The 11,449-nt window shown below is 36.7% G+C and overlaps 1 protein-coding gene across 2 annotated transcripts in view; it reads left to right on the plus strand.

Annotated features, from left to right (window-relative positions):
* LOC102472026 (ST18 C2H2C-type zinc finger transcription factor) overlaps positions 1-11,449 on the plus strand; it is a 140,700-nt gene that overhangs the window by 2,408 nt on the left and 126,843 nt on the right. Inside the window, exon 2 of one of the 2 annotated variants that reach the window (XM_027771407.1) lies at positions 1,141-1,174. In XM_027771407.1, the coding sequence (XP_027627208.1) occupies positions 1,149-1,174 (26 nt within the window). In that variant the 5' untranslated portion in view covers positions 1,141-1,148. The remainder of the gene's footprint in view (positions 1-1,140; positions 1,175-11,449) is intronic. The other variant, XM_027771409.1, reaches the window with a different exon arrangement.

The following is an 11,449-nucleotide window of genomic DNA, read 5'->3' on the forward strand; positions in this document are numbered from 1 at the left end:
TACCCCCCCCCCCCATCTTCTTGTTGTGATGATCTATTTCCAGCCTTGGCCGGTCTGGGTCATGGGTGTGTGCACATACACCTGATGTATACCAGGAGGTCCTAGGACATGAACCAAAGACCTTCCAGTGTGGGTTCAATTGCACTACTCCTTTACCACCAACTCACCTCCTGCCAGTTTTATTTGAACATCCTCTCCCCTGAATCAGGTGTGTGCACTCACCAGAGAGAGACACTGACAGGGAAAGCAAGAAATCATTCCCCAGATGGGATGGCCATGGTGCAATCCTTTTCCATTATCCTCTCTTCTGGGGGTTTTGGGCATGCACACACATGTGCCAGAATGATCCTTAAGCCACCAGGTCTGGGACTCGAACATAGTCAGCCATGTAGGAGTCCAGCAACTTAACCAATATACAACCTGCTGGCCCCTGAACACTTCTTTAATATCAGTAGAAATGTGATGTTGGAATCCTTTTGAATAATTTTCTAATAAATAAAATTAAAATGTATTTTAAAAAAATTAAGCCCATCATGATCCTGTAAGTTTTAAATGAAGCTGTAAAGACGGGTACTTGGGGGCCAGCAGGTCATGTGATGAGTAAGGTGCTGGATACCACATAACTACTGACTCCAGTTTGAATCCCAGATCCAACAACTTGAGAAAAATATTGGGTGCATGTGCATGCCCAAAATCCCAAGAGAAGAATGGGAAGAAGGGATTGCAGCATGGCCATACACCCGGAGGGGTGATTTTTCACTCTTCCTCTCTCCCTTTGTCTCCAGCAAGCACACATACCCTATGGTAAAAATCTAAAAACAAAACAAAAAAAAAACAATAACAACAACAACAACAAAAAAACGACAAGTACTTTGAAAGTCCAATGCATGCCTGCCAGATTCCAGGGTCTTCCACAGTACAAAACCCAGAATTTCTCTATTCTCACTATATTAATCTATTCTTTAACCTTCAAAGAACAGGAAAAGGGGGGAAAATCAATTCACCCAGTAAGAGACCAAGTAGAATCTCTACTAACCATTCGTTGGTCCTTACCACTTGTTTGGTGAAGTTCCCATCATATAGCCTTGAAAAATTTTAACTGATTGAGTCTTCTTTTTTTCTTCCCCCCCCTACCCCCAGCAGTGCCAATGAATTCTCTAATCCAGGAGCTCAGGTAAGATTTGTTATACTTTTTTTTAAATGTATTGACTTGTTTTATTAGAATGATTTGTACTTTTCGAGCCTCATAATTCTTGTTTGAGGATGAGGAATAAGCCATGGGCTATATTTAACCTTGACTCCATGTATACACCAAAAAAGCACAAGAGAAAAACTACTGATAATTGATCAGAATAATTCAATCTAAAATTCTGATAATAAAACACAATAGTGTGTTGCTGTAATGGGAGTTATTTCTCACCTCTCCCCACAGAGTATGTACAGCATCTTCTTCCCACTCTTCAGGGCTGAGTTATAGACTGATGGCCAGTGCAGAGCTGAGCTGTCACCCATGACCCTGATTGATAGATGACCTGATCTTAAGTTACCCACTTTTTGCTTTAAATAATTAGGTAATTTCCTCGGGTCACCACAATATTTTTTAACCTAGACATGGGAAGAGAATGTGACTGGTAGGTTTTGTGGGTGGGTTGATACATGTCCACCTTAGATACTATAACTGCACTACAGGCAATATAAGGAACAACCAGACCATGCCATTTGATACAAAGTGTATGAATACAGAAGATTCGATGCTAAGTGAAGTAAACCAAATTATGGAAGACCAACACTGTATATCCCCACTCAATATATACTGAATGTCTGCAATGTACAGTAGAAATTGAAAAATCTGAAGACATAATAGTAGGGAGAACTAGTGTAGATACCAGAGTCTGTAAGGGGAGGAGAGTGAGTGGTAGAATGTGGATGAGAAGGCAAAAGGAAAGAAATCTTAACAGACACAAGAATGTAAAGATCGCTATTGAAAGTGATGTATGTGGTAATAGCCTTGATTTGATTGTCTTATACCACATGCATACTTTGAAAAACCATACTGTGTGCTACAGAGGTGTGCAACGATTGAATGCAAATAAGAAGTCATTAAAAAATTAAGTAAGACATGTTGCTGATACATTTTTTTGTCAGGAACATGATAATCCTCTTGCCCATTCTTTAGGTTTGCTACCACAATCCTAGCAAGTCCTAAATTCACTATTTAGTCCACCTTCCTCAAACAGTAATGGTCTATACATTTTTCTCAGGGAAATGTTTGGAAAATGGAGGATGCATAACAGTGTCTGATAAACTTGAGGTGCACAAGGTGTACATCAACAATTTACATAGCTCTTTTTCTGGCCATCATGTTTTGTGTTTCACTGAAATATAAACAGTCTTAGTTATTTTGTGTTGTGTATGATTCTTATAGCAGCTTTTGCTTCCTGCTTAGTAGAAAACCTACTGTCAGAATTCATGCTGATAATTTTTGTGTGTGTGGAAATTTGTTAGCAGGAAATCCATGGCTCTGTGTGTGTTATCTATTTTGTCATTTAGCATTTCAATTTTAAAAATTCCTTTATTTACTTACTTATTTAATGAGAGAGAGAGAGAGATACAGACATCTTAATAGGACCTTAATCCCATGTTTCACCCCAGCCTTATCCAACTTGGATCACAAGCATTCATGTGTACTCAGAATATACAGAGATGCCCTAGGATGTGAACCCCAGACCTTCCCATGTGGGTCCAGCATCACAGAGCATTGCATTACCACTGTGCTACTTGATGGATCAATCATTTTAATTTTTAAACTACCTTTATAACAGCAGAGCATGTAGAACACCCATGCATTTGGATGAGATTGAACTATTGAATTACTTGGCTTATTTAAATTCTTATTTTCTAAATTTGTTCTCATTTATGATTACTATTTTTTGGAGACTTTCTGTTCCTGTTAGAATGACCTAAAGAAGTAATAAATGCTCAAAGTGTGCAAGATGTTTGCAATACATACTATGGTTGGCTTTCTGATTTACCACTGAAACAGTGCCTGGAGCACAGGGCATGCCTGTGGAAGTAGCTGTCAGAGTCTTTAGAAAGACCCAGTCAGAGGGAGAATAAAGACCTGGCTTTTTTAGTGATGTTTAAAAAATAACTTGGACCAAAAAAAAGGAAGTAGCTTTTAAGGGAACTGGAGTGGCTTAAGAAGAAATAGACAATTCATAGAGAAAAAGGATGTGAATTTGTGGTGAAAAAAATGTTTAAACTTTGTGAAGAAATAGAAATTACTATTTAAATGTGTTGTTGGCATTAATAATTATAATAAAACTAATATTTATTGAGGTCTTATGTGCCAGGCACACTTGAGCTTTCTTTACTACTCTATTAATTCATTTAATTCTCATAATAATCTTATAAGGTCGAAACTATGATTATTCCAGTTTTCAGATGAATAAAGTAAACATTAATTTCATGTAAATAAACTCTAGTGTATTTTCATAGTTTATGCCTCTGTCCCTTTTCCATTTCTCCATTCCAATAGGATTTGGGACATGCACACACACACACATATGTACCTAGCATGTTTTTTTTTTTTTTGGAGAGATTTTCACTGTAGGGCGCGTGCGCTCGCCAGACAGACAGAGAGAGACATAGAGACAGAAAGCGAGACATCACCCCCAAGGGGGGATGGTCACGCCGCAATCCCTTCTCCTCCATTCTCCTCTCGGGATCTTGGGCACGCACACACACGTGCCCAGCGTGAGTTTTAAGCCACCGGGTCCGGGACACGAACCGCGGTCGACTACGTGGGAATCCAGCAACATAGCCATTACGCTTACTGCTGGTTCCCTGTACCTAGCATGTTTTCAAGTACCTGGGGTCAGGATTTGAACCACAGTGGGCCACGTGGGATCTGGCTTTCCATGCAGAGCACTTAATTGCTGTGCTTCAGAGCCAACACAAAATACTACATTTTAATCCTCATGGTTTACCCTTTTTATTTTATGTTTTTTTATTTACACTTAATCACTGCACAGTATGATCTTCAAAGTAGGCATGCACTATGTGACAGTCAAATCATATTACCTTATACATAATTTTCAACAGAACTTTTTATCCTTCTGTTCAGTATTTCTTCCCTGAGCCCTTTCTACTTACTCTCTACTATCTCCTCCCCTTCTATCCAGTCTCTGGAATCTACAGTTGTCCTCCCTACTATTATTATATCTTCAGATCTTTCTATTTTTATCATATAGTGTAGACATTCATTATATATTAAGCAGGGATATACAATGTTTTCCTTCATAGTCTTACTTTACTTAGCATGAAGTCATCCATTTTGTATCACATTATAGGGTCTCTTATGACTGAGTAGTATTCTATAGTGTATGTGCCACATTTTTTCAATCCAGTTGTCCATTCTTTGGCACTTGTGTTGATTCCATTTCTTAGCAGTTGTGATTAATTATCAATAAACAGTCTTTCCAACTGTTTTCCTTTCCTTCTAGTAAATACCAAGGAGTGGGATTAGTAGATATATAGTAGTCTTTGTGAATTTTGAATAATGTTGCATAAACATGAATGTGCAAGGGTTTTCTCAACAGTTTTCTTATCCTTTGAGTAAATACCAAGAAGTGGGATTACTGGATATATGGTAGTGCTATTTATAGGCTTTTGAGGAACCTCTTATTGATTTCCACAGTGGCTATACTAATTTGATTTCCATCAATAGTGCAGGAGGGTTCCCTTTTAACCACAGCCTTGCCAGCATTTGTTCTTTATTTTTTTTATCATAGTCATTCTGATTGCAGTTAAGTGATTTTTTTATTTGATAAGAGATGTTTAACAGTTTTTCATATGCATTTTAGCCATTCATATAGGTTCCTTAGATAGTTGTTTATTCAGCACATTTGCCCATTTTTTTATTTGGATTATTCATTTTCTTGTGAGCTGCTTGAGTTCTCTGTATTCTGTTTGTCACTCTTTACCTTAAGCACAGTTTGCAAATATTTTTCTCCATTCTGAAAGTTGTCTCTTCACTCTAATTATTATTTCCTTGGCTAAGCAGAAGCTTTTTAGCTTGATGTAATCCCACTTGCCTATTTTGGGGATTATTGCCTGTGCTTTACGAGTATTATTTAAGAAATCTTGGGACCAGCAGATGGCATAATGGTTACATCACCGAACTCCCATGTAGTCAACCTCAGTTTGAATACTGGACCTGGTGGCTTAAAACTCACACCAGGTGTGTGTGCATGCATACATGCCTAAAATCCTGAGAGGAGAAAGGAGAATTATGGCATTGCCATCTTCCCTGGGGGGTGATTTCTCACTTTGTTTCTCTCTGTCTTCCTCTACCTCTCCAGTGAGTACACACGTCCTATAGCAAAAATCTCTCTTTTAAAAAAAAGTATGATTATTTAATTAACCTTCCTGTTCCAATGTTTTCAGGTGTATCCCTTGTGCTTTCCACCAGCAGTTTTATAGTTTGAGATTTTACATTTAGATCTTTGATCCATTTTGAGTTGGTCTTTGTTAATGGTGATAATGGTCTAGTTTCATATTTCTACAGGTAGATACCCAGTTCTTCCAGCACAATTTGTCGAAAAGACTTTTTTCTCCTCTGCATTGTTGTGCTCTTTGTCAAAAATCATTTGGTTGTATTTGGGGGTTTATTTCTCTATTATGTTTCATTAGTCTATGTTTTGTGTGTGTGTGTGTGTGTGTGTGTGTGTGTGTGTGTGTGTGTGTGTGCCAGTACCATGCTGTCTTGTTTCTCACAGCTTTGTAATATAGTTTGAGGTTGGGTAGTGAGATATCTTTTACTTTATTCTTTTTGCACACTATTGCCTTGGTGACATATGGCCTTTTATGATTCCAAACGAATGTTATGATTGTTTTTTCTCTTTCTGTGAAGAATGTAATTTGGAATTGCACTGAATTTGTCAATTAATTTGAATAGAATTGACATCTTTATTATATTGATTCTTCCTATCCAATAGCAAGAGATATATTTTCCTTTCCTTCCTTTCTTCCTTTTTCTTTTGTTCTTTTTTTCTTGTGATACCATACTCTATTTCTTTTTTCAGTTTTTCATAGTTTTCCTTGTACAGGTCTTTCACTTCTTTGGTGGTTGTATACCCGAAGTATTTATTTGTGTGCAGCTATTGTAAATGGGATTGCTTTCTTCACTTTTGCCTTAGTCTGTTCATTGTTTCATGTGTATAAATGTTTAAATATTTTTATATATTGATTTCATATTCTGCCACTTTACTAAATTCATTTATCACTTCCAGGAGTTTTTCACAGATTCTTTTGCATCTTCTATGCATGTAATCATGTCAACTGTGAATAGAGATAATTTAACTTCTTTTTCTATTTAAATGTCTTTTATTTTTCTCTATTTTCTAATTGTGTCAGCTATGACTTCCAGTACTATGCTGAAAAGGAGAGAAAAAAGTGGACAGTCCTCTCTCATTCCAGGTTTAAGTGAGAAGTCTTCAAATTTATCCCCACAGTCATAAATGACTTTTATTGTATTGAAAAATGTCCCTTCTGTACCTACTTTTCTGAAAGTCTTATCATAAAGGGATTTATTTTATCAAATGATTTTTTAACTGATATGATCATATGGTTTTTATCTTTCCTTCTGTTAATGTGATGTATTGCATTTATTGGTTTGTGAATGTTGAACCATTCTGTGTCCCTGGGATAAAATCTACCTGGTCATGGTGTATAATATTTTTGATGTGCTGTTGAATTTGATTTGCTAGTATCTTAATGAGGATTTTTTTCATCTGTACTCATCAGGGATATTTAGTCTGTAATTTTGTTTTGTTTGTTATGTCCTTGTCTGCCTTTGGTATCAAGATGTTGGAGGTTTTGTAGAATCAGTTTTGAAGAGTTCCTTTCTTTTGGGTCTTTAGAAATAGCTTGAGGAGAACTGGGGTTAGCTATTCTTTAAAAGTTTTGTAAAATTCAGAAGTGAAGCCATTGGAACTTGGGTTTTTCCTTGTTGTTAGACTGTTTATCACTGATTCAGTCTTATTGCTAGTTATTGGTCTATTAGGACTTTCTATTTCTTCATAGTTCAATCTAAGAAAATTGTGTGTGTCCAGAAATTTGCCCATCTTTTCTAGATTTTCTTGTTTGTTGATATATAGTCACTCATAGTATTCTCTGATGACTCTTTTTTATTTCTTATGTATCTGCTGTAATATTACCTATTTTGTTACTGGTTTTATTTTTCTGGCTCTTTTCTCCATTCTTTCTGATTGGTCTAGCTAACAATGTGACAATTTTGTTTATCCTCTCAAAACCAACTTTTTGTTTCATTAATTTTTTTTTCTTGAGAGGTTTTTGCTATAGGGTGCATGTGCTCACCAGAAAGACAGAGACAGAAAGCGAGAAATCACTGCCTGGGGGGGAGGGGTGCGGCACACCACAGTCCCTTCTCCTCCATTCTCCTCTCGGGATCTTGGGCACGCACGCACACACACCCAGCGTGAGTTTAAGCCACTGGGTCCGAGACTTGAACTGCAGTCAACTACATGGGAGTCCAGCAACATAGCCATTACGCTAACTGCTGGTTACTTGTTTCATTAATTTTTATATTTATTTCTTTTCATTCTCTTTTTCATTTATTTAGGCTCTTTTTTATTATTTATTTTCTTCTGATATTTTTAGTGTTTGATTGTTGTTGCTTTTTCAGTTTCTTGAGACACATTGTTAGGTTATTTGCCACCTTTCTATATTTTTCTTGTGTTCGCTTAACTGCTATAAACTTTCTTCTCATGACTGCTTTTGTTGTGTCCCAACAGTTATGAAGAGTCATGTGCTAATTATTTTTGGTTTCAATAAATTTCAGTCCTAATTTTTTCAGTAGTTATGAAGTTGTTCAGGAGCAGATTGTTAAGTTTCCATGTACTTGTGTAATTTCAAGAGATGCCTCTCTAGTTAATTTCAAGTTTACTTCCATTGTAGTCAAAGATGCTGAATATAGTTTCCATACTTTTAAATTTGTAAAGACTTGTTTTATGCCCTTTTATGTGATCTGTCTTCAAAATGTTCCTGGTGGGTTGAGAGAAATGTGTATTTTGTAGTTGTTGGGTGAAATGTTCTATAAATGTCTTTCTGGTTCATTTGGTTTATATTATCAATTAGCTCCTGTGTCTCTTTGACTAGTTTTTGTCCATATGACCTGTCCAGTGGTGACAGTAGATGTTGAAATCCTCAACAGTTATGTGTTACAGTCTATCTCTCCATTCAGATATAGCAGTATCTTTTACATATTTGGGTGCCCCAGTGTTGGGTGACTAAAACATAATTGTTATATGTCCTTGGTGAATTGATCTTTTAACATTATATAATGTCTTTTGTTGTCTTTTTTTACGGTTTCATTTTAAAGTCTAATTTGCCTGTTATGAGTATTGTCACTTCAGCCTTCTTTTGATTTATATTTTCATGAAATGGCTTTTTCCAGGTCTTCACTTTCAATCTATATATGTCTTAGCAGTGAAGTGTGTTGGCTGTTGCTGTTGTTGTTCCTTTGTTGTTGTTTTTGTTTGTGTTTTTTGAGCAATATATAAAGGGTTTCCACTTTCCTATTTGTTCAGCTAATCTGTGTCTTTTCATTGAAATATTTAATCCACTAACATTCACCATTATTTTCAATATGTGTGGACTTATCTCTGCCATTTTGTTATTCATTTTGTTAGTTGTTTTGCATTCTCTTATTTCAATTTGTCTCCCTTTCATTTTCTCAATATAGTATTCTCTGAAGTATTTCCTGAAGAGCTGGTCTAGTGCTGGTAAATTCTTTCAGCTTTTGTTTATCTGGGAATTATTTTATTTCTCCTTTTCATTTGACAAATAATCTTGTCATGTATAATATTCTTGGCTGAGCTTATTTTTTTTATTTTAGAGTTTTAAATATGTCTTCCTATTATTTCCTTGCTTTAATTGTTTCAGTTGAGAGATTCGATGTAAGTACTTGACATTTCTCTCTTGCCATTTTTAGAATATTGTATTTGTCTTTGACTTTTACCAATTTGGCTATGATATGCCTTGAGTAGGATATTCTTTGCTGAATCTATCTGGTGTTCTTTATATCTCCTAGATTTGCATATCTGTATGTCTCTCTAGAAAAAGTTTTAGACAATTTTTTTAGAGTTTATTTATTTATTTATTTATTTTCACCATAATCTTGTTTATATTACATTGAATCACCTATAACTTTATAGTGTATTACATTTCTTTTTCCAGAAGGAATACCATGCATATCAGTCAATGCAGAGACATTAAAATCCCCATTTCATCATCCAATAGCTTTTCATTATTTTTCCTGATTATTATTATTATTCCAATTATTTTTAGATAATATTTTATGAAAGAGATTTTCTATTCTTATACCCATCTCTTTGCCTTCTGAAATATCCATTATGTGGATATTTGGTTGTTTAATGTTATCTAAAATTTTTTTGTATTTTTGTCTTCATTTTTAATAATTATTTTTCCTGGGACCAGCAGTTGGTGTAATGGCTATGTCACTGAACTCCCATGTAGTCGACCGAGGTTCAAGCCCTGGACCCAGTGGCTTAAACTCGCGCCAGGCACATGTGCTTGCATGCCCAAGATCCCGAGAGGAGAATGGAGGAGAAGGGATTGCAGCGTGGCCATCCCCCCAGCAAGTGATTTCTCACTTTCTGTCTCTCTGTCTCTTGATGGGGTCATGCAGACAACACAAGCTGGTAAAGAGGCTGCCTCCCATGTCTAAAAGGCAAGGCCTGGACTGCGAAGAAACTGTGAGGCACGGCCCAGTTTATGAGCCCTCCCTTGTGTCCTTGTACTGGCCGGTATTCAGTTTCTCTGCCCTGAGTTTTACTGTTATTATGGTACCCTGCAAGGGTAAAACATCACCCCCAACCAATTACAATAAAGCCAATTAGTGATCTTGTAGGAATGTGGTTTCCTAAGACTGCAGGGGAGTGCTAGGAAGTTTGAGACTCCCCCACCTGTCTGTTTTAAGCCGAAATTAACATATAGGTTAAGTTAGTATAAACCAAATTAGCGTTAGAAGCATATGTAGACTAAGTTAGTTTAAGGCTAGTTTTATGTAAATACCCCTTGTTAAAGCTACAGGCCAAAGTTAACTCATGCTAGGCAAAGTCAGCACATTCACCAGGTAACAGGGATCCAGAGATAAAACAAAAGAACTCACTAATTGACAGACTCAGCAAATAAAATACGGAACCCATGAGTTTATAAGAAAGAAAAAGTCTGGCTGTCTACAACAGAATGAACGAACCTGAGGGCTCCAGAGAAAGATTATTTTAGCTGGGAGCTCTTATCTAAAGCAACAGGTAGTTTTCAACTACAAAGAGTTTCTCATCTATGTGCTATTGACTATAAAAAACTGCTAATAAAACATCCTGTGTTGTCTCCTGAGCTACAAGATCATCTTCCTTTCCCATATAGGTAATAGACTCACCGTCTTTTGATGTAATATATAGATAGTCCATATATTAACAATTGTCTTTACTTAACAAGACAAGATTTCTATCTAGGCCATTGTAACCAGCAATATTGCTGCCCTGGCCCGGGACTGAAGTTATCAAGCTGACCTGGGACTGCAAGCCCCCTCTTCAAAAGACCCTGTCCGGTAATCAAGACCAAAGAAGAAAATGCACCAAATAGACTCCTTCATTCTGAGAACTGTGTTTGGCTTCACCTGTTCAAACAAGATCTCTGTCTCTCTGGCAAGTGCACGCGCCCTGTAGCAAAAAACTTCTCCCTCCCCCCAAAAATATATTTTTCCTTTATTTTGGGGGTCTTGCAAATTGGAGGTTTTGTCTTCAAGGTCGGGATTCTTACTTCTACTTGGTCTGATATTCTGTTAATACTTTCAAAGAAGGTTTGATTTCCTGTACTGTGTTCTTCATCTCCATAAGTTCTGTTTTATGCTTTTTTCAGTGCATCTCTCTATGGAATTCCTCTTTTAAGTCATGGAATGATTTTCTCATCTCCTGAAATTGGTTTTCTATTTTCTCTCTCATCTCATTGAGTTTCATTACAAGGAATAATCTGAATTATTTTTCTTACATTTCTGTGATTTTAAATTTTAAAATTTATTTTATCCATTGTTTGTGAAGAGTTGTGTTCCTTTGGATGAAGAGATAGTTCCTCGTTTTCCTCATATTTCTTGTGATTCTGCCTTAATATTTAGGCATTGGGTGAGTTATTCACTTCTTCCTGATTTTTTTTTTTAAGATTATGTTTCGGGACCCGCAGTTAGCGTAATGGCTATGTCGCTGGATTCCCATGTAGTCGACCGCAGTTCACGTCCCAGACCTGGTGACTTAAAACTCACACCAGGCGCGTGTGCGTGCGTGCCCAAGATCCCGAGAGGAGAATGGAGGAGAAGGGATTGCAGCGTGACCATCCCCCCCCGGGG

This window comes from Tupaia chinensis, unplaced genomic scaffold (assembly GCF_000334495.1).
Source record: "Tupaia chinensis unplaced genomic scaffold, TupChi_1.0 Scaffold000031_1, whole genome shotgun sequence".
Taxonomy (NCBI): Eukaryota; Metazoa; Chordata; class Mammalia; order Scandentia; family Tupaiidae; genus Tupaia; species Tupaia belangeri.